This window comes from Tauraco erythrolophus, chromosome 2, assembly GCF_009769465.1.
Source record: "Tauraco erythrolophus isolate bTauEry1 chromosome 2, bTauEry1.pri, whole genome shotgun sequence".
Classification (NCBI taxonomy): domain Eukaryota; kingdom Metazoa; phylum Chordata; class Aves; order Musophagiformes; family Musophagidae; genus Tauraco; species Tauraco erythrolophus.
This window is the reverse complement of record NC_141466.1, coordinates 42,638,830-42,663,215: the sequence shown is the minus strand read 5'-3', so window position 1 is coordinate 42,663,215 and position 24,386 is coordinate 42,638,830. Positions and strand designations below refer to the sequence as shown.

The following is a 24,386-nucleotide window of genomic DNA, read 5'->3' as shown; positions in this document are numbered from 1 at the left end:
GAGAGAACCTAACTGCCCAGTAGCTGTCCTTCACAACTGGTCTCCTGAGCATTTCCAGGAGCCAGAGTAAGGCCCAGGGCCAAGGAGAGAAAGCAAAGCAGAAGAGGGAGGGCTATAATTGGGTAGTGATTATACAAGGGAGCAAAGGATGGAGAGAAGAGATGAGCCTTATTCCCACCCTTCTGCAGCCTCTGCCACTACTTGCTAACTATAATGTGTGGACATGGTTGAAGTTTGTTGTTCTCAGCTTAATCTGTATCTTTTGTTGCCTCCTTTGTCTTTATGTGTTTGCTGACCTTGACTCTGCCTTTGCCATGATCTGCGTGTGTGCACACAGCTAGGTATCTGTCAGCTGATGGGTTATAGCAGCTTGTTGCAGCTGTTGTAACTTGATCTTTTATCTAGTGATAACCATAGCCAGTGCCTCTAATGCACACTTACAGGAACCGCCCATGGATATGCTTTCATGGATTATTACAAAATGATTCTACTCCATTTATGGAGCCGCATCTCACAGCTAATGCAAGACTGAGAACAGGTATCGAGCCAAGCTTGTAAATCTCTCAAACCATCTCAAAAATCACTATGGCAATAGGTGGATTCTAGGTTCCACTTGGAGCAGCATCCCAGAGCAGAAGGACATAGCTAGGATCCAGAATAACCCTGCAGACAGAGTGATGCTCATGCAGCTAGAAGGAGTGGGCCATTATCTATTTGTAGGTTAGACCATTCAGCCTCACCTTTCAAAAATGCTGCTTTACTTGGTGAAGAAACCTTTTCTGCTTCCTTTAGTCACCCTGGCATGTTTTGGTGGCTAGAAGGAGTCACCTTCCTTGAGCAACCTCAGTTTGACAGCCTCAGTTTTGTTTTGCTTGCCAGTGGCAAACAGGTAGCAACAACACTTCACAGGCAACAGATTTCAGGACAATGGAGATGGCTGTTCTGTCACTCAGATAGCTGGTAGTTCTGCTTCCTACGCTGCTAATTTAGTCCATAGAAATGATCTCAAAACTAGTAACAAAGCTGAAATTATGTCCCTGTCGGCTAAGGAAACATGGCTGCCAAGAGAGAAGACTTAACCACTCTAAGTTTCTCTTCTAAATGTGGGTGGATAATCAATTTGTTTCTGATTAGGAAAGCAACACTCTTCCCTTGTGGTTATTCTAGAGATTCTGAATATTTGCAAAGGATTTTTGCCCAATTCCATGATTCAATTTTCACAGTAAACAATGTCTTAGAAAACCATGCAGACATCACACACCCATACTGGCTATCTCCTATTTTCATGCTTTAGGTTTTTAAACGGAAATGCCTTGAATGTCAGGAGTTAAAGTACTGACGTTTCTCAGACCAGGTAGGTAACATAATCCTGTTAAAGAGAGACAGAGCCCTGGTGTTGCAAATGTTGAGTATTACATTTGGCGTGAGTCATCCCATTCTGTTTGTTAACCTGACTTCCTCCTCAGTCGCCCAGCATAACTGTTCCTTCTCATCTCGTCAGGGAGCAAACCTTTCCATCACCCTGGCCTGAACTCTGGAATAGTGCAGACAGTCTACAGCATATTCCACCTTCACGAACAAATGTAAAGCTTCAGTAATGCTGTGACTTGATGAAAAAGTAATGCTACTTACTGCCTTTTACGCAGAGTGCCAAGGCCTTCAAGTATATAGAGTGGCTGTGATGTAAATGGACCGAATTACACATTGTTCAAGCAGCTGACGGGCATCCAACAAACCCTGTCTGAATTAAAGGCTACAAGTAATCAAAGGAGGGGGGGGGAAGTCCCCTTGTCATTCTATCTGCAAGTTTCCAAACTAAAATATGCATACACAGCTCACTTGGTGTTTTGGTTTTTTTTAACCAGCTCATTATTAATATAGCTGGTCACTTAAAATTTTGCCAAACTTTGGAAGTTACTTTCTTAGGGGGCTGCAGAAATCAGTACTGCCAGACTGAAAGTCATGATACACGTTCAGAAACAGCTGACGAAGCATGAAAACAAGTGACTGACAGAATTATAGGAAATTCTGCTAACAGATAAAGATTCATAGGATGTTTTCCATTTCATGACAATTAGCCAGATGTTTAAGTGTGTGTACTGAAGTAATCACATTGTTAAGAGGAGTAGGGGCTGGAACCAGCATATCAACTTTCACGTCAGGAGACTTAGCTACCTACTCACCCTTTCTAGAAATGCATGTAATGTTCTTTGAAAAGAACAAAGCAAGAATTAAATGTTTCAACTGAAGTCTCATGTTTATTTCTTCACCTACTGAAGATATTTTTTTTAATGATGGGAGTATTTTTCAGCAGGGGCATGCCGGAAAAGTCCCAGTGTCATGTTTATGTGGGTGACAAGCCAAGCTAATGTATAACTATGCCACTGTGAGATGCTATAACTCAGTATTTTTGCTAAATTAGCTGCGCAGTCAGAGCTCATTTCTTTTGAAAAAACAGCATTGCCTAGTGAGGAGGAAAAAAAAGTTCTAATTATTTCCTGTTAAAAAGGAATTTTAGAAAAAAAAAATCCTGTGGTTTTGACAATCAATTTATTATATCTTACATAACTGTGTAGAAGAAAAGGCTTTATATAAAGTGCTTTCTAAACTAATCCCCAACAGAAAGCTCTTTCACATCTGCTGGCTCCGAAGAATACTTCTGGGTCTTTCCTCAGTCTAATTCTGGCTGGATTTGACAGGTTTGTATGAAGGCAAATATAAAGAGCTAGATCATTAGCTTTTCCTAAATCTTTCAAAACTTCCAGGCATTGAAAATGGAAGTAGAAATGTGTAAAGAAATTAAATTACTCTATAGAATATGTTTTTTTATTTTGAAATTAAATTTATATGAGTCTAGAATATGATTTAAAGAAAATATTCCTTCCTGTTGAAATTAAACATTCATGAATGGCAATAGAACGGGGCATGCTCATGCTAAACCACTCCTGGCCCAAGTTAAACAGACTCAGCACTTTCTTTGACGCTTCCAAAGAGATATTTAATTTCTTTATATGCTAGCTGCTTCCATGACCTCTGACTATTCTTTTGAGAGAGATCCTTTTTTCTCTTCTGTTTTTCGTGGCCCATGTAATGCTTTAGTTTAAATGGGAGAGATCTATTCGCTGAGAATCTCAGAATTTGGCCTGTAAGTGATAGAATTATAAAAGATTCATTGTAGAAGACGGAGTTCTTTTTGCAAATAAATGTATTTGTATTACAGATGTTCCATATATTTTTCTTTGAAGCTGCTTCTCTTTATGTGGTTGTAATTAGAACCGGGCAAACAGGAGGTGCCAGCAGTGTACGATGTATTATCAGTCTTAGCAAACAGCAGCCTGTTAAAATATCTGTGTACAGAATAAGAAGGTGGTAAATTGGGCACGTGTGTTTATATGCATGGGCGGCTGAATGTGTTTATTGAAATGTCTCAAAGCTTTAGGCTTTGAACAAAGGAATGATAAATAGTTAAGTGCTTTTTTTGTCCTGCAAAGGCCCATTTTTGCATAATGTACTACTTAATACAAGCAGAAAATTTACTCTAAGATCATGTTATGAGTGATACGTAATGCTTCTGTTTAAAAACGCGCAAGACACCACATAGATGGAATATAAAGATGAAGTATGTTAATAAAGTAATTACAAAAAAAATTACACCTTAAAGACTAAATTTTAAAATGTATTTACACTGGTTGGCAGATTATGTTTCCTTGCCATGAAGTTTTGGGAATGTTAACTCAGTAAAGTTTAAAATACTTTTAAAAATAGTAGAAATATTTTATTTAGATTTGTTTGTCCCTCTGCATATCTGGCAAATGCAGAACTGGTATGTTTTGCATGCTGCACCAGCAAGCTTTTCAGCATTATATAATAAAAAGTTAAACTTCTGATGAACCTTATTAGCGCTCTCATAGTCTGTTCACTTTCACTTAACTTGTTTGATCCGTTTTTATATTGCTTTATTTTTGGTCAGTTTAAAACGCTGGGCCAAATGCCCAGACTATGAATCTTAGTGTAGCTGCACTGAAACTGTGGGAGAATATTAGTAGATGTCTGTTGAAAAGCTGATTACTGTTACTTTTCAGGGGAAAATAATTTCCTGAACCACTTCATTAACTACTTGCTGGATTTGGACTTCTCCAAAATTTTGTTATGCATGTTTTTTCTTGTGAACTTGATTATTCACAGTTCAAAACCCAGTCACCGTGGACAATGAGTTACAGAGACTGAATGCCTGAATCACTTCAATGTACTGCCTTCAAAAAAAATACCTACGTGTTTGGTACCAGCAAACTGGAATATCCTTACCTGACTGAGTACCCAAATGCTGTGCAGTGTAAAACAGGATACCATCTGGAGACAGAGGCTGAAACTGTAATTTGATATGGGTCTTATGCCGGATGTAAAAGGGTGCAAATGACATCCATGATGATTCGTTACTTCTGAAAGATGGATCACTAATGGAAATATCTGAAAAATACAAGAGGAAATGTCTTCTGAAAGATATTTTGAGAAGACTGCATTATTATGGCACCAGTTGTCTATAGTTATTTTGTATAGTTCATAAATGCTGTACATAATACTTCCAATTCTCCCCGTTCCAAAGACTGAAAATAACCTATATACAGAATAAAACTCAGATAATAGCAAATCAGTGCCATTTTGTCTTCTGCTTGTCTTTTTTTTTCATTAACAATCAAGCCCGTAGTTGTAATGCAAACTATATGTGATCTTGTTAGTATTCATTTTCAAATAAATGTGTGAATTTTACATTGTTTAAAAATTCAAACAAAATACTTTTGCAGGAGTCAGAATAAACATTTATTTTTTCACCATATGGATGAAAACATCAGTGGAGGTTTTTTTAATGAACTGCTTTGTGTGTCTTAAGTATGTACATGTTAAGTGGAACATGTTCATTAATTGCTGCTGAAATTTGTTTTTAGGATAGTCATACTGAGATGTTTGATAATTCAAACTGTCCTATCTCATACTGAAATGGAGCACTTTCGCACAATCACAGTGAAGATACAATGTACACTTTTGAGCTATACACAACTTCTTCATTCTGTCTTACCACTTCTCTCAGTGCTGATTTTTCATATACCTCTACAAAATTGGCCAGCTAAACTTTCTTCAGCCAACTGATAAATGATTGTACTTTTCTGTGCTGTTTATGTCACTTGAAACTGTTTCTAATTTTTCCCACTCTAACAACATTACATATTTGAGATATGTTAGTTATTAGCTAATTCATTATCTTTTGGTTGTTAGTTTGCCGTATTTGAGGGTTCCCTGGAATAAGTCAAGCTATTTAGATGTGCAGGGTACATTCAGACCTGTGTGTGCTAAACCCTTTTTACTACGTAGTTAGCAACAGTACTAAATACCTGAACTGTTAGTGCTGCTCCCCTCACTTTTCACAGTTCTCCTGCTGAAGCTACGCTGTTTCTATTTTAAGAGGCCAACATCTTTCTTCATTTTGGGTCCTCCCAGTTTCATAGTTTTATAGTAACTTGCTTTCAGTCAAATATACATTCAAGATGTCCTCGTGGTGCATTCCTAGGCAACCTTATGCCATCTTTCCACACTCAAGTTTTCTGTATAGCGTCTGCTTGTGAATCTGCCTGGCATCCAGTTGCACCTGGCATTGCCTATTGCAGATGGGCTGCAGTTATTAGATTGGCATACAGTCAGCATGCTGCAAGAATTTGTAATTTGTCTATTATTTGTCATACCACCGCTCTCAGAATAGGATTCAAGGTGTTCCTGGTGGAGTGTGTCCAGCGGATGGATGCACCATTACAGGATCCAAATCTCTCCCCTGTTACCAGCATAATGACTTGAGGATGCCTCCTGAATGGGTAGTAAAAGTACAGCTGGCCTTTTGTTCATTTCTCCCCCTAGATTACAGTTAATACTTCTGAGGAAGTTGTATGGATTTAACCTCCCAAATTCTCAGTAGGTCTAAAAGTAGGTTTTAATCTCTGGAATATCAGTTATAATGGATTTATGAAATGCTCGAATGATCAGAATCAGGCTTGTGATGCTATGTATATATTCTCATGCAAACACATCCCATTAACAAATCACTCCCATCCTAAGCATTGTAATAGCTGTTAGGATATCAAGGCTATGCAGTGTCTGTAGTAATATATCACATAATATCAGAAATGTGAAGTTCCTGGATACTATACTTGAAAGCTGCCAGAAATAAAAATAGGTTTAAGAGCAGCAAATACACTGGAAGATAAATAGTAATAAAACTTACGATACAGATTAGGTAATGTACTGTATATCACTAAAACTTACAAAAACTAGCAGGTACAAAAGACAAAATAATACTTCATAATTTTCATATGGATTTTTAGGTGCTTGTATTTTTTTTCAGTAGGTAAGAGACAGTGTTCTCCATTAGTAGTTAAAGATGTAATCCTTATACTGATGTCTTCATATTTGAACATCACTCAGAAATAATAATTTGTTTTGTGCACAGACATTTTTGCTTTATGCATCATTTGGAAGACAGTTTCTCTTAGCAAATTTTTGCACAGTGAGACTTGCATATGGAGCAACTGTGCCACAGCGGTCAATCTTATATTAAAATATGCTGCTGCTTAAAGGGTCGTACCAGGTGAAGTGTACAATGAGGCATCTGAAAGTCTTCCTGTCAGATTCAGTTTCACTTTGTCGACGTAGTTAATTCTTTACTGCTTGTGAAGGAAGCATGGACAATGGCTAGTGTGAAAGCAAACAGCTGCAGCAGGATGGAAGTGCTACATTGCTTATCATTGGAAGGTATATGAAAGGAAGATTGCTGTGATAAAAAGCCTTGGAGCAGAGAGAAAGAACAAGGATGAAAAAAAAGGTGATCACTCAGGGAATGAATTAAATCCATGGCTTTACATTACAAACAAAATATTATAACACACACATCTTCAGCAGCAGCTGTCAGAATGCTTTAGAAAGGCGGTATTATCCTGATTTATAGATAACAAATAAAATACTCTACTTAATATACTTCATTCTGAAACTTCCAAGGTGCAAGTATTTTATTCCCATTTTGCTAAAAAAAGTGGTTTTATTCCCAATAAATATATCTGAACAAATGTCAGAAAACAACATATTTTGCCACAATGCAGCAGGACTAACTACAAGAAGTACTAGAATGACTTCTAATTTGCTTGTAAATTATCTGTAGATCGTGTAAGTACTGATTATATTCATGGAAGAGATTTTACTGCAGTGTACAGAAATGATCAGTATAAAATTTCATTTTTGCAAAATTGATCTATAGACAAACTTTTAAGGTGAAGAATAAGACAGTTTATGCTTTTCAATTTGCTCTTATGGCAGGCATATGAAAAACTAACGTCCCAGTAAATGCCAAGGTGCTTTACTGATGTTTTCTTGGCAACAACCTTTTTTTTCTCACCTAAGATAAGAAAATAAGAAGCCTGGCTAAACTTGCACAAGACAGTTCCTGTATTACACATGCTTACTCCAGAGAAACTCTTTGTTAAAACAAATGAGGTGAATGGATGCCTTTGCCAAACCCATAAGCTAAATTTGTAGAACTTGTGCTGTGTAACTACTACGGTACTCACTAGGGTGCTCAGCACTGTGTGGTGCATCGTAAGCACAACAGGCTGTTAAGCAAACATTTCTGTTCTGGATCTGATAAATGACTTGCTTTTCTAAGCTGAGTACTAGTATCAGATGAAGCTATGCATTTCTAAATGATGCCAAGGGAAACTCTAAATCTCTTTAGACCAGTTAGAGCTATGGGAACACAAAGTTCCCATAAGTATTATTGCTCAAGTGTGCTTTTCTTTCCTTCTACTATGCATTAATACCTTTCTGGTTCCTCCTGCATTATTATTATTCCTCATTTGAGGATAATGCCCTGTAATGCTCACACACCCTATTCAACTGTTATGAACAAAGCTTTCTAGGTTATTCTTGCAGCTCAATTCCCATCACTGAAGCAGAAGTGCTTGTACACATCCCAGTCTACATTTTGATGGCATTACATTTCAATAGTTTCTTCAAGCAGCTTGTTGCCTCAAAACTTTCAGCAAGCCCATTTTGCTATTCAGTACATCAAGGAAACTTGCAGTGGAAAAGTAAAACAGTCAACATGAAAAACCTGATCTAAAACTCCAAGACAGAAGCACAGAGGCTGTGGAAACAGGGATGGGCTACCCAGCAGGAATATAGAGCCAGTGCCCGAGTTGAACAGGGATGGAGTTTGAGTCAAAACTCAGCAGGGGTTGAAAATGGCAAGGGGTGCAAAGAGAAACAAGAAGGCTAAGGAAAATGTGAGGCTGCTCCTCAAAGGAGTGGGGACCTAGTGACAAAGGACATGGAAAAAGCCAAATATGGCTGTATGGAAATCTTCATCTTGAGATGCAATTTGCCTAAGGTTATAGCTCAAAGATTACTGATATTGCAAGGGCATGTTTTTCTTCTGTTTAAATATTTGCATAAATTGAAAAAAAAAATATTTTCACCTTATCTAAATGGAAATGTATTTTTCTGTTGAATTATCACTTTTTATTTAATCTTTGGAGAGCTGATTTTTCATAACTTACAAACTAATTCATGTATAGCAAAAAAAAAGAGTATAGTTCAACTTCCATTTTTAACGCAGTAACATGCAGAGCGTGTTAACAAAAGTATCGATTATTAACACAACTCGAATAGAACGGTTAGAACAATGTCCTTATGAAAGTCGTGATTTTGTCAAACCTGCAGCCATTAGTAATCCTTGCTGTCCCTGAAGAGGAGAGACTGAGGTAATTGTTATTCTGAGCAATAATGGAACAAAAGATTACAGTTTTGTAAGTGAAGTCGACAGTTCTGTTTGGTTTTGTGACAGTGCAGTTGTAATCTCTACTGTTAGCTAATTAGAGACCTAATTAGCTAAGAAGTAACATCTAGGAGCATATGGCTAAATCCCTAAAGAGATCTCTGGTTTTCCAAAGCCTAAAATAGCTATTACTAGCCAAAGTCAAAACAGTAGACCTCAGCCTTTCAGTACAACACATATTAAGAGATGAATGCCCAAGACTAAGCCATGTGAGCCAGCAAATTGTACTGGGAGCAGCTGTGAAGCCTCAGTACTAGGAAATCAATTGGACCAGAAATCTGAACCTGATTCTCCTGCATCTGAGGATTCAGTTGCTTAAACATGTTTGTCATTCGCCACTGAGGTGCTTTAGCATATCCAGGTCATCCACATGGGCCTGACTGGTAGAACAGCAAACACAGGGACCTGCTGCAGTTGGCAACTGGAAGCTGTGAGGGATATATGGCAGCATGTAACCAGGTCCTATTTTCAGGCAACTGAATAGCATCACTATGCAACATAGTAAACGGATCTAGAAAGAGATTCACCTTATCCTGAAGTAGCCTCCTCGAATGCTCTCTTTTATTTCTTAAATGTAGGAACCTACTGATATTTTTTCACAACCTCTATTGCCTTTACCTTCACCTACCATTCCAGAAAGGCACAGTTGTCCAACAGGTCCTGTGCTGTATGTATGAAGCTTGTCTGGATGCTTTTGGATACAAGTCTGTATGCCAGGGCATTACAAACAGCACCAAGCATCTACAGTTAAAAAAGCTTATCAGCTAAATAGCTTCACTGACTATTGACTAAGATGTTCATTAACCATAACAGGAACTTACATACTGAACTCACATGCAGATACGTAAATCTAGGTGCCTTGCCTTCACAACCAGTTCCTACCCTTGACACAGTTTCTAATGCTGAACACCTTCACAAAGTAAGGTGAGTGGCGTATTTTCAGCAAATTATTCATGCTCACAGAGGAAGTCTGAAAATAATTCCAGAGCCATCCTGCTAAGTGCTATTAGCTGGTTGTATCTTGTTCTTACTCAATTGGGTACCTAGAGGGAATGGTAAGTGCATGGCTGAATCTTTACTGGGACATCATGTCACTCATAGCTGAACTGGGGTGGAGGGCATTACTGTTGACCTGCATATCAATTCCTTCATTTTTTTCATGCATGACTTCCCCTTGAGTTTATATACGATTGATCCTTAGCATGTATTTAAGTAGGCAACTCACTTTATTCTACTTGACATTTTAAATTATACAGATAAATATTGCAAATGCATGTTTTCTTGTGCCTACCATGAATATTAAGTTTACTGGATTGTTACTGATAAATCCGAAAGTTTAGACTGCTTTTTAGGTAAAACTTTAGGGTTTTTTTATGTTTAGGTAAAATATGTCCTTATAGGACATGACTCCTATAGCTACTATTTAAAGATTTTTCTCACATATTGCTGCAAGGTTTCAAAAAATGACAGTAGAAACAGAAAGCTTGCTGGGACCATTGTTGCTTAAATGACTAAGAGAACACAATAGTCACTGTGGCTCAAAACCACAAGCTAATAAGTGCCTGAAGTTTCCTTTAAATGGTTAAACACAGAAACACAAGTTTCTAAATTATAACTGTCAAATAGTTTGTGCGTTAGGTCAGCAAGTCAGATAAATCCAGCATAGGTGTGCATGCATGTATGTGCTTGAGTGTCTGTATGTAAGGTGTCTTGTCATGTAAAAGCCTTGATCTAAATCATACTGTGAATTAATTTGTCTTACAAGAATAGTCAAAATATGTCAAGTAATGTTCCAGAATACGTAGAAAGAAAAAGATACTTATAGCAAAAACTAGTCCAAAAGTCAGTTTCTTCCATTTTTCATTCATTCATCATGACTATGAAGATGGATTAAATAGCTACAGAATTGTCGTTACTTTTTTTCTTTTATGTCAGTTTATACGGTCTTTTCAAAAACATGCTGTATTTTTGTATCAGAATAATGGAATTTGACATCAGAATGCTATCTAGAAAGTTGAATTGAGCTGATAAACATGGCCAAAGGAAGATGTTTGTCATTTTTTTCATCAAGGAAATGGCTTTATTACTTGACAAGTATGTCATTAAATTGAGGACAGAACAATGAAAAGCTTTACATTTGCTTTCTTTTCTTCAAGAGCTGTACATTGACAGGCAGTATTTGTAACTATGGAATTCAGAGACTAATATATAGTTGAAGAAATCTATTAACTTACTTCTTTGTGAAAAGGGTAGTCGCACTTCATTATAATGCCTTGAAGTCACAAAAAAAAAATTAATAGATTTTATGAAAGTATGTGGCACAAACTAATCCTGCTAAAGAAAACTGCTGAATAATTTAAAATTTATAGAAATAGTGTAAGGAAAACCGTGCTTATTTTATCCACTGGCAATTCTTCTCCAATACTGCCATCTATAGACTCTTTCGAATATTACATGGCTGTCTCCTTAAATGTAAATATTAAGCAGGTCAGTGAAATCTTGCAATTAACTAATCTGAGATTACAGGTCTTCTTCATTCCTCTGCAAAATCGAGTAAATTACATAGGATATCAATTTAATATGCTTAGTATCTAGTGGAATACTAGCTTATGTAGAAACATATCTCAATGCTTAACAGATGTCAGAGGAACTTCATTGACTCCAAATTTATTTTTGTCCAAGTTTTCCACTGCCTTAAATGATATTGTTTACGTTAAAATGAGAGGCTTGATTTAATCCATTAAAATAAATGGGAAAAAAAAGAAAAACTACAAATGTTTGGATGCTATAAGACTACTTCAGGGAGATGTCATATCTACTTGCTGTGTTAAACTTTTCTCTAAACCTTCATTATTGGCCACTGACGGGGATAGGATTACTGGCCTCACACGGGAACACTGTTCTTCTAAGAGGAATAAGCTCCTGAGACACAATTTAGTAGAGATTAGAATATAATTGCTGACAGTCATTATGGATAACGTCTGTATTTTTAATGTTCACAGCTCTTAATAGCTACTAGTTATTTAAAAATATATTGTGTTCACATATATAATCATGATGTCCTATAAATGAAACTATCTACAGCAAAATGGTTTTACTTCCCCAAAAAGAATCATCTTTGACATTCCATCTTGGTCACGTTTTCTCACAGTAGTAATCACACTGAAGCCAACAGGTCTACTACATGCTTTCAGGAGGCTGGAAACAACCAGGTCTTCAGAAATCCTTTGAGATATCTAATTACAAAGGTACTCATTGGACCAAACGGAATAATCTGGAATTTGGTATTCAAAGCCGTGCACTAGACTCCTCAGAAGCTGAAACCTCTTGTTGGTTTCGAACATTATGTGTTAATGAAATAACTAGACTAAATTACATGCTGCTCTGAGCTGAAGCTTCTTCATCAGAAGACAATTTAGAGTTGTCTGGTACTTCAGTTGGAAACTTTAAGTCGAATGAACAAAAGGTTTTATTAACATCATAGTTTAATGTCCTGGAAAACATAACCTTAAAAAAAAAAACCTCTAGGCAAACTACTTCTCTCATATTCCTAATCCTTGCGATTAAGAGAGTGCTAACCAAGAATTAACACTATGACAGACCTTTGTAATGTTTGGTTGCCATTTGTGCACTTCAAGATTTGTGCTGGTTTTCCCGTGTTACTGTTACAGTTGTGACCTTTTCGAATCATTGGAACAGAATTATCTGTTGCTTCACATATCATGAATAGACTTAGAAGCGTTCTGAGTCTGGATGGCAATGTTAATTCTAAGTAAAAAAGACTCCTGCATAAATTTTCCATTTCCTTCCCATTTCATTACAACCATTTTTATTTCTGGCAGTATAAATTGATCATTTTTTGTTTGTTTACATCAATGTTATGTTTAGAAATCTAACACACTTCAAGAACCATCCTGTCTTATGGCCGTTAATGGGTTCAGGAAACACAGTACACCTAAGAAGAGGAGCTTTAAATTATTCTAGAATTAATGTATTACTCTGCTTCACCTGACAAAGGTTTGTTCCCTGGACCTATTCAGATCTAATTTCCAACTCTCTCCTCTTTTCCTCGTGCTCCTTATGGGTGCTTACCTTTCCAAAGTAGATCTTAAATTCCATAGGCATCTTCCTACTGCACTTCAGTCACCAGTGTGCTACCTTGCTGCTAAACGTCTTGATCTTTCTGCTAGAAAAGCAAGTCTTGGCACTTGCTTTGCAAGCTGAAATATACCATGAAATACTTGCTCTGAGAGTATCAGGCCAAAAAATACCCATTATTACTTGCTGAATAATAATTGATCATGTATAGCTTATAGGAAGTGCAGGGTAATTGAAAACGCTACCCTCTCTTCGTCAAATGGGTTGACTTCTTCTAAATTCCTCTGAAATATTACGATTTAATACACATCTTACTGCAACCTTCTGAGAATATTGCTCAGTATTTACACTTTGGCAGTTAGCATCAAGAGAGTGGACCAAGGAAACACTGTGAATTTCAGGGCATATGAGCCATTAAAACCATGTTCTTTAACTGATCTTGCTCTCCCTGGGATTACTCTTGTTCTAACTTAGTTTTCCAACTACTGAATACTTGTTAGTGCAGCTCTAAAGCTAAACCATAATGTACCATATCTCTGTGCTGACAGTGATTGCATCCTTGGTGGTTTGAGTCGCTGCTTTAAGCAGGACACATCACATCACTCTTTAGGAACAGTGATGTCCTCATCTGCACATACGCTTTCATCTCTCATATACACAGTGCATTAAGAACCACAACCATTTTTAGTGCTTGCTAGGCAAATTAGTGCATGATTATTGTCAGTTTATCTTTAAGTACCCTTAACATTTGCGGTCAGAGTACTCTTCTTTATTATTGTGGTTCTACCTCTACTGTCCCATTTACTCACTTCACCTGACTTGTTCTTGTGCAATTCATACTGTTGTACTGTATTTACCAGTTGCTACTACTTGGTAAAGCCCTATTTGTTCTTACTCTTTGTTATTCTCCTCGGCTTTTTTGCCTCATAATCTCTTCTGTCTTTTTCTCACACCGCTTTCCTTCTTTTTTGCACATTCATTAGTCTCCATTATTTAATTTCCTTTTGTTCTCTCCTGGTCCCTTGGGCTGTTCATTGCTCTCTGTCTCTTTTTCTTTGGCTCCAATACCACCATCAATCCAGAGATGAGATATTCAATCTGATAAGCAGCTGGTTTTTAGCAATTTGCCATCCACTAAAAGTGCAAACTGCGCTTTTGAGAATCTCATGATAATTCATTATTCTGCCAGAGTAAGGTGAAAAGCAGGGCAAAGAGTTTGGTCAGGACCCATAGTCCCTAAGAAAGCTTTTGAATAAAACAGAGAGAAATCCTCTAATATGTTTGCCAGGTGGAAGAATTACTAAAAGGATGATAATCTACAAGAAATAAAATTTTCTGTGGCCATCACAAGAAGATTCAAATCTACTCTGAAACTAGAACACAGGAGTGTTTATCTGATTGATTACCTTCTTCATGTATAGCATGTGTGCTTGTCATCAGTGTCCTGAATCCAGATGGCATTACTTTTGAAAATTGCACTTGAAATGAGAATTCAAAGTTGAAAGTTCACATGAAGAGCCCTAAAAAGCTGTTGTGGCAGAGGCAATAGAGGAAGCACATTCTTACAGAGAATAAAGAATTTAACAATGGCTTTCCAGAAGCTATATTTGAGCTTACCAGTTGCAAGTGCTTTCTTCATTGGGATTTTAAAACTGTATCTATTTATAGGGTGAGGACTGCGAATCAGGTCAAATGCATTTCTGCTTGTCAGTTTTGTGTTGGAAACTCGCTCTGTAGGCACAACAAGGGAGGCTGGACCTTGGCAGACAGTTTGAAGAGAGAGCTATTTAACATTAACTAGAGTTCTCCAGAAGATGTAAAGAGAGCTTCTCGAAGGAAAAACATAAGCTTGTACAATATTAACTCGAATCTAAGATCTGTGGAATAGAAAATGTGGACTGCACTACACCCCTTGCACACAGAGGCACTTCATACACTTACAGGAAAAGTCCCTGAGCTTGTAGCACCTGTGTATCCACATTGTTGAATATTCACTTGTGCAATCTCTCACAGAAGAAACCAGACAGCCAAAGGATTCCTATATGTGAGGGTAGGAAATGCAAAACCAGCAAACTGAAGACAAAGGAAAATAGACGCTTGAAGATTATTACAGTGATGTTTGCATCTTTTATCATCATTCTCAGTACATCCCTACCCAATAGCTGGTGAAGTCAACAGGAACATCTCCATTAGTGTCAGTAGAAATTGGATAAGGCCCCAGATGCTTCCTACTTCTGGATTGTACTTAGAAGTGTACTGCTGATTTCTTAAGTGTATTTCTTAACATACTTCATTATGGTGAGCTTGGGAATTGAACTAAGCACTATAATGCTGCTCTGTAATTGTTGTGCGTTAGGCTGCTCCAGCAACCAAACCACCCCCCCACAGTCGTTGACTCACCCTCCCCCAGCCCCAGGGACGAGGGAGGGAATTAAAGGATAAATGGGATACCCATGGGTTGAGATAAGAACAATTTAATACAGATGATTTAATACACAGTGTAGATGCTCACCACCCCCACTTATCCGCAGCCCGTCTTGTCCCGAAGCTGCAATCCCGGACGAATGCAAGGCCCCGAAATAGAGAGGGGCAGAGAGAGAGAGTACTCTGAGAGTGGGAGTACTGGGAGAGAGAGGGAAAAAAAGGCAATAGAGCAAAAGCGCAGCAAGCGCAAAAGAGCAGAAGCGGCGAAAAAGCCAAAGCGCAAAAGCCCTTCTTTTCTTTCCGGCTGTCCCTCACTTTTATACTGGGCATGACGCTGCATGATATGGAATACTAATTGGCCAGTTTGGCCCTCAGTCTTAAGTTCCACCACAAATCACAAGGGGAATCGTGTCCCCCTTGTCCCGGCTATGCTCCCCCCTTATCCCGCCGTGTTTCTGCACTCCGGCACACTGAAAAGTCCTTGGAGTCTCACGTCCAACCACAAACACCAGCTTGCTATCAGCATTCTTCTCAGAGCGAGCCTCTGAGTAAAACCAAAACACGGAGCTCTTCTAGCTGCTAAAAAGAAGAGCTAACTCTGTCCCAGCTAAAACCGGGAGAGTAATGCCTCCTGTCCTCTCAGTATCTGACAATGCTGTGCTGCTTGTGAATTTGGTTGAATGATTTGAAAAAACTGAAGGAACAAATGGTGTTAAAAATAAGCAGAGTCAGAAAACACTAACAATTCATAGCTTTAAATTACTTGATTTTTCTAACAAAAAGGAGCATCCTTTCTTAAATACAATCTATTTTGTACTTTGTGTCTCTATGTCACATTTCATGGATATATTACAAAATACTGTGGTTTTCTGCCTGGGCACTACCACATAACTCAATGCACAATGTACTATCCATTGGACATACCTTGTTCACAATAGGTACCGGTTGTTCCAAGAGGACAGTGACACATGTAGCCATTCGGCAGCGGCACACAGGTACCGCCTTGCTTACACAGATGTGGAGGATCGTGCTCTGGTTCACATACTGACACTGTTTCTGTGCAAAATGCACCTTTCCATCCAGTGAGGCAGTCACAGCTAAGTAAGGGAAAAGAAAAAATGCAACATTATTATCAAAATAAATCAACATGTCAGAAGCAATGTAATCAAGATTTTCAAGTTTCAACAGAAAACCGTTAAATACAGAATACGCTTGGCATCGACGTCAAAAATGCTCTCCTTACTAAAAAAAAAAAAATTTCAAGATATTAAAATGAAATGTAGACTATTTGTATTTTATAATTTAGTGACACTTTATGATAAAAAAAAATAGTTCCTCTGAATAAAAGCACTTACTGATTTTTCCCTGGAAGTTTTCTCTCTTAAGGCTCAGAATGAAATCTCGTATATTTTGGTTGATTCTTAGCCCATCTTTTCGTATATACGCAAAATCTTGAATTTTCTTCAAACTCACTGATCTACACTTTCTCGATTCATCAGCTCACTGTTTCTGGGTAAAACATAATGAGGAGTCTGTGAAACTCTGCTGTTTCACCAAACTTCAGATCAGACAACAACACGCAGGCAAAGCACAGCCTACAAGCCCTTCAGAGTGATAAACAGCTATTTAGAATGAAGGGGAAAAGAGGACTGGACCTTGCAAAAGCAAAAGCACCTCAGTTCATCAAGTCAGCATGAGAATGCTTTCTCTCTCAGCTATAAATGTTATGCTTCGCTGAATGAAAGCTACTGAGAAGGGGAAGTAATTTAACTCCCTGAGTGGCACACAGAAATGTCCATTTCTTAGGCTATGAACAGTGTTCGGAGCTCAAGCTGCTCCTGTTGGCAGCATACACAAAGGTTCTTCCCCTTTACCTTGCTTGTGTCTTCATATCTCTGTTTAAGTTTCTTTTCATTCTTGTCTTTTAGGATCTAATAAAAGGCAGGTTTTTAAATTAATTGAAAATTATTTGCACAGAGCTGAAAAATGTTTGCTGTGGCATACAGTGGTAAAAGTCTATGAATGAATGCAACCTCTTTTACTTCACACTCGTAAGCAAGTCGGGCCAGGGTTGAGAAGTCAAGATCCAAAATTTACTAATCTTTAGAGAGATAAGGGAAGAGGCAGCATTTCAAACCCTTTCCATCATGCGGCCTGCCATGCTGGTCTCGTTTTCTCTATATTCCTTGGTTGTGGTTGCTTGTTGTTTTTCCAGACCTGGAGAACCTAATGGCTTACAACATCACCAGTGCTTTGATTCTCAGGTATTTAAAGACCCATTTAGAATCATAGAATATCTCAAGTTATAAGGGACCCATAAGAATTGTTGAGTTCAACTCCCTGCTCCTTGCAGGACTACATAAATCTAAATCACATGACTAAGAGCATCATCCAGACAGTCCTTGAATTTCTTTAGATATCAGAGGTGAAACTCATTCTGAGATCAAGACACCTAATTTTATGTTACTTTAGGTGCCCAGATGGCCTCCAGTTGACTCCCTTGAGGTATGTGAGAGGTAGCTTGAGACCAGGGAGGCAAAATTCTGATAAAGATCACTGAATGCTCAAGTTCAGGCAATGGGATCCCCAAGTAGGTGCCTGAGCTCATATGCTAATCACTGGTGATCCAGCTGAAACAGTCAGGGAACTGGAGCACTATCCATTCCACAAACCAGTACATGCATGACTCTAATGACCAGGTCCTGCATTCAATTGCCTCAATATAGGCATTTAGTGCCGTCTGACATGCCATGGTGTATCTGAGAGATCTGTGTGAAACTAGCAGATAAGACAGAAGAACTGCAGAAGACTTGTGCTCTTTCGGACACTGTATGAAGAACAGGAAAGGTATGCCAGGGTCTGTGCCAGTAGAATGCCAATATTCAGACAACTGGAAAGGTCTGGATCTCTATTGACTGTGACAGAATCTTACACGTTTAACTCGCCTGGAGACACTCTAAGTTTATGTGTCTCATTAGGAGCTAATCTCACTGCAAGATACTTTCCTATTTCAGGGCTTTTGAAGAATGTGGATTAAATTGATTCTTCTATACTCCAGCTTTTGAGTTTCTCAAGAGCAACTGCCAAAATATCTGTTAATTTTTCTATAGCATATTTTTAGGTGGAGAAGGGATAGGAAGGCTTTCACATACAACTTTGATAGTGTGTCTGAGAGGAAATTGGATAATCTTGATTCCTCTAGTTTTGCAAAGGATTCTTAATAGGGTGCACTTCACAGCGTATACATGGCAAAGTCAGTGAGTTCAGGAGCAAGAGCTCTCAAAGTCACAGCTCCCAGAGAAATACAGAAACAAAAGTTCAATTTCAGTTCTTCTAATTTCAGATTCCACTTCGAGTTCTGTAATCTTTGTATTTAGGAAGTTAAAGTATGGCTTAATTTAATGTCTTTTTCTTTTCTTATTGTTTCTTGTTAAATGCTAAACAGTGTCATGCAGTGTTCACAAAATGGATTTCCAGGCTCAAAGTCCCTTACCAAAGCCAAACCGAGCTCTCAAATAAGTAACACAGTTTCTACATAAGTATGGACAAGTAGTTTATGTCACTGTTGATTATGGACCAAACCCTGAAATTTATTATATAAAAATTCAGGTAACATTTTTAAAAAAACCATGAAAAGTAATTTCATTTTATAAACTATGCAAGCAAAACATCTGTATGTTACTACACAAAATCCTATTAAATCCAGAAACACTTCTTGAACCTTACAGGGAAACAACTAAAGGGCCTCAAGGATTTTTGTGAAGGAATTGGAAAGTTTGTTTAGATGCAAAGTGGTTTCCTAAACTAAACAAAGATCATTCTTACCTTAAAAGCAAAAAAAATACCATGTTTAAAATGCCGTGCTCAATGCTAACAAACCTGCAACTTCCTATAGTTATGCAAATGTGGTGTCAACTCAGACAAATAATCTTATAGTGGTAAAGGAGGGATTCAGCCCTGCAAATTCAGACACCTGAATTTAGGTCTCTACATGTAAGATGGGCGTATACTCAGTGGAGATCAGAGGCTGAATTAATTTACTTAATTAGTTAGGCCAACTGAGACCAGACAGATGTTTAGTGCTATCTGAAACTCCTGGGGTATCTCATCTGGCCTCCAAGTACTATTCCAGAAGGAATTGTCACATTTGTCAACATCATATGGCTGTCTTGGATACTGCAGCACATCTCAAATTAATAATAGCCTGTGCTGGTCACATCAAACTACTCAAACTGCTGCAGATTTCTGAATATATTTCTTAAATTTGTGTTGTATTGGAACTGAAAGATGCCGAGTAATGGAAGAGACTTCTAAATCAAGTGGCTTTAGATTCAGGCAGTAGAAAACCAGAGCATTTAACAAAAAGTCTATTCTCAAGCTAGAAGGTAAAAATGGAGTCTGAAGAAATTAAAATTGAAAGGAAATTAGCTATAATTAAACAAAGAGAACAATGGAATGCTGTAAAAATGTCCTGTTAAAAAAGCCAAATCGGATGACAAGTTTTAGATAGCAAATCCACCCCCAAAAGTAGAAACTTTTACTGATCTAAATCACTACAATTAGATAGTTTCCCTTACAACCTATAAAAGTGTGTCCTTGCATTAAAGATTGGTTGCATACTTGCACTGAAAATTGGTTCTAATCGAATCTAACCTAATAATGAAGAACAGCAGCTCATTTCGTGGGGTACCCCTCCACCATATAGAGGTATAATTGAATTTCCTAACCTAAGTGGCTAGTGCTATCCGAAAGCTATAGGGTACTGGGAAATCCACATGAGTCTTGGAGATATGACAGAAGACTCATGCGAGGCTTAAGCTCTTCTGAAGCAGCAGCTGAAGGCCCACTCAGGGATATCTAAAGTGACACTACATGCTTACATTTAGCAAACTGAATCCTGCCCATTATGTCTTATATTCGGTTCTGTTCATACTTTTACTTCAGCAACAACAACAGCTATAACACATAATAGACAATCTTGTTATATATAATTTTCTATTGTGTATGATTCTGTGCCATAAATAAATAATGGAAAGACATTATTGTCCCTTAAACATACAATTCTTCATTTTATTATTAAAATATTTCCTCTTTGTTTTGTTAAAACATAGTTGTTGTGCTCTATTTGTTGGCCAGAATGTAAGGTTTAATGCTGTATATTTCTCCTTCTATTTAAATCAAAGCATTATCCCTATAGCAACTGAATCTACAGCTCAACGGCATTGCACACTTTCTGGCAGGGTGGTGAAAGCAAGACACAAAATAGCTCAAATGAGCAACAAAACCTCTGGAGAGGTTTTTCTTCTTTTCAGAAGAAAAAATATTTGAACACAAATCAGTTCCCTCAAGGACTCTGCTCTTCGAAGGAACACACATGATTTGAAAATAGAAAGAAGTTCCCTCTGAGAAAACGTGAGATGTTGTCGACAGCTACTCTACATTGACAAAAATGATATGCATGCTACATCCACACCTCTTTGCTAATGATTCACTTTCTTGTGAGAGGAAAAAGTGGTCATTATTGGTAAATGTAGGCATATATATATATTCTGTGAAGACCCAGCTGTCCTGAAATATGGGGAAAGGAATATAATTTAGTGGTAGGTCACTATAAATTAAAACCAAACAAACAAAACCCAGGAAAAAAAACAAATTACACACTGGTCTCAATTTTATAACAGTCCCTAAACAAATCTGAAATACAAAGTATGAAACTATAATGATGAAAAAGAACTTTGCCTGTAATATCAAGTTTCCAATGTAACTATGTCACCAGCTGCCACTCTAACCAGCCTCTTGCTTTCCAAATGTTCTCTAGAGCTTGCTGGTGGTGGCTCTGTGTACCTCATAGACAAAAGATGACTTAGCACTCCCAAGTAAGTTGCGGAAGCAAGGATTCAGGGTGGTGTAGGTGGAGAGATGCAGTGGCATGCTTCAGCCCACGTTTCTGATATTTTTTTTCTTGCAGTTTTGGTTTTGTATCTCTTCTGGTACGCTCATAAGTGAAAAGAGTGCAATTCTCCTCTCTCATTCCTCAGAAAGATCAAACACTCTGAATGTCACGGGTTTAACAGTTCTGGAAGGATCCTGCAAAGTGCAATTGTTGGTATGTACTGTAGCACAACAATGGGAAAGCAATCCCAAATTATATCTTTCAAAACATTTCCCTCATTACTGTATTTAAGAGAATATAAATACACTGATAAGGGGAATGGGGAGGGAACTGCATGCTGCATTTCAGGGGTGAATTTTCCAAATTTTAGTACAGCCTTACTAGCTTTAGAACCACTAGTTTTGTACAGGTTTTCTTACAGATGAAAATTTGTCTCAGGGGCAGAAAAAACAATTACCATAAAATTCTGCCTCCAGCACATAGTTAGCAGATGGTTTTTAGCTTGACAGGTATGCAAAATTTTTCTTTGTAGCACACAGAAGGACAGGTCTTTGTTGTTTTGAAAAAGAACCATACACAGAGGCTCCACAGTGCAAAGTCTGTCTTTATTCTTATCTGCCTTGCTGTCTGCAGGGTTTTCAGTCGGTGGCCTGGTATCTTTTAAATCAGCACTTTTCTCTTTTAAAAAAATTATGCAAATAAGTGTAAATAATGAACACATATGCACGACATGAGGGGAAGAAAGTATAATTAATCTTGGCAGATACTTTTCAAATCAAAAGCGCTCCTCAGCAAAGGTTTTACCGCTGTTACAAAGTGTTTGAAAACCAGATTTATTACAATGGGAGTGTTGACACACAACAGTAATTTGGAATTGCAAATAACTTCCTTCTTGTATGCCTTACAGTCTGGACACTAAGATCTATCTACACTTACTGATAAGCATGAAAGACCATAGACTCGTCATCTGGACCAGCTGTCCTTGCCACCACTTATTATACCATAGATTAGCCAGGTAAACAGCTATATGATGAACTGACGTCATCAGTTTTAACATCACATCCTTACTAACACACCTTGTTTTGTTTGAATTGATTAAGAAGATCTTACATGAGGCAGGCCAACCAGCAGATCTGGAAAGGCAGTGATGAATGAACAACTTGAGACATGGCACGGAGAGTGACCAGGGAAGGTGCACTTGAGAGTCAGGAAAGTATCCACAGAAATCACAAACTGAGGCCCAGAGCACTCGTGTGTATGAAGACGAGTACTGAGCAGGACTAGAAGGCTGCAGAGGTGCTATGGTAAGGGAGCTCCTAAGGATTTAAACTGTCTCAGAACTTTCTGATGTTCGCCAGTCAGTGGTTTACTCCAGAAAGGGGTTCTTAGATGAAAATACTGATTTACAGGAAACAGAAGTCAGCTATTTTTTGCCCCATCAACCATGTTCAGACAATAAGACAGTCAAGCCTCCCCTCTTCGCTATTTGTTCTGTGCTAGCTAGGCTGCTCACTTAGCTTAAAAAAAGTCTGTCCTAAATACCTAGGTTTTTCCCATGCACTTTGTAGTAAGTCAGGATTGACGGTGACTTCAGCGGAGCAGAACTAGCCATTGGAATTTCATAGAAGAGTTCCCCAGGAAGTGTTCGAACATAATGGTAATATTTTAGTTCTGATTTTATTAATGTAAGATTAAAATTCTCTGTGTAAACTGAATGAACCCCTCAGCAGTTTTCTTTCTTTCTAACAAGATGACAGGCTCCGGAGACTTCTGTTATCAAGACATTAAATTACTGTAGTTAGTAGTCTAGAGAACAGTCTATGCTTGTAGTTTACAAAAAAAAAATTATACTTCTAAACCGTAGAGCCACCTTCTCTGCACTTCCCCCCATTTCTGCATTTTATTAAACTGCATGGGGAATCTTTACATTGTCCAACACTGCGACCAGAATGGGGTGACCTTCTGGAGTCCCTGGTGATCTAAACTCTTGATCCATGCTGGTGCGAACTTGAACATCAAAAATGCAACCTCAAAAGTAGAAAGAAAAAGAAATGAAGTTTAAAACAGATATAGAACTCAAGACAAACCAAACAACAGGACAGTGTCAATCCTCGATGAATGGGTTCCACCAGAACATCTGCAGTGGATGGGCAATCATACCATCTACATGAGTTAAAGGTGTGCTGGCTACTTTCTGTTCAGGCAAATGAACAGATGGTTCTAAGTTCCGTCATTTAATGATAGGTAAAACAACAGAAGTAATTTCTAAAGGAATAGACAGAATACAAAATCAGTGACTACGGATGACTAGACACAATTTTGTGTTTACACAGTGTGCTCGTACAGGAATGCATCTATATGAGATAAAACGCGGTCAAAAAAAAACCACCCCCAAAAAAGGAGACAGAGGCCAAGAGTCTGTTTAATGTAAAATATGTAAGAATCCAGAGAACACTGCCTAAAGTAATGCAGGCAGAGAATATGGACTTGAATTTCCTTAGCTGAAAAGGACTCCTTCAGGGAAAGACCCAAGATTCTCCCCTTCTTAATGTGATACTTCAGCCCCTGGTACATACAGATCGTTTTACATTTTAAAGTAGGCATATGCTGCTCCTTTAGGCCTTTAATCTCAGAAAATAATTCAAAAGTTAATTTACACTAGCAAGGTAACATTTCCAGGTCTGTTACTTGGTCCTGCGGGCAAGTGACCTGGTATAGTCATGATTATATTACCAAACTTTTACTACTTTCCAGAACAGTATAGCTTCATCCAGACTGCTGATGGGAAAATGGTCTCTAGATGATGTCAAATCCTAAATACACCAAGAATTATTTGGGAAAAAACTAGTTGTGACAGACCAATATTGTCAGGGATCATTGTAAAAATTTATTGAGAGTGATTGAGTGTCAGTGCCTGGATCTATACCCTGACATTTTTTTAATTGCTAATACATTGGTATCTCAAGTGAAAAGAGGAGCCGAAGCTTCAGAGTGAAGCAGAGATTTTCCCTACTCACTACCTCCAGGCAGCTCCTGCTTATCCTGTGGGCTTTCTGGGATTGCCCTTTGGATAGTCTTAGATATTCCTAGAGACTGCACAGG

General features: G+C 38.0%; 1 protein-coding gene across 1 annotated transcript in view; it reads right to left on the bottom strand.

The window, feature by feature from the left end:
* EYS (EGF-like photoreceptor maintenance factor) overlaps nt 1-24,386 on the bottom strand; it is a 55,644-nt gene that overhangs the window by 6,607 nt on the left and 24,651 nt on the right. Inside the window, exons 6-8 of the mRNA XM_086625295.1 lie at nt 16,316-16,488; nt 9,488-9,575; nt 4,306-4,467 (exon numbers count right to left, since the gene is read on the bottom strand). Of these exons, the coding sequence (XP_086481421.1) occupies nt 4,306-4,467; nt 9,488-9,575; nt 16,316-16,488 (423 nt within the window). The remainder of the gene's footprint in view (nt 1-4,305; nt 4,468-9,487; nt 9,576-16,315; nt 16,489-24,386) is intronic.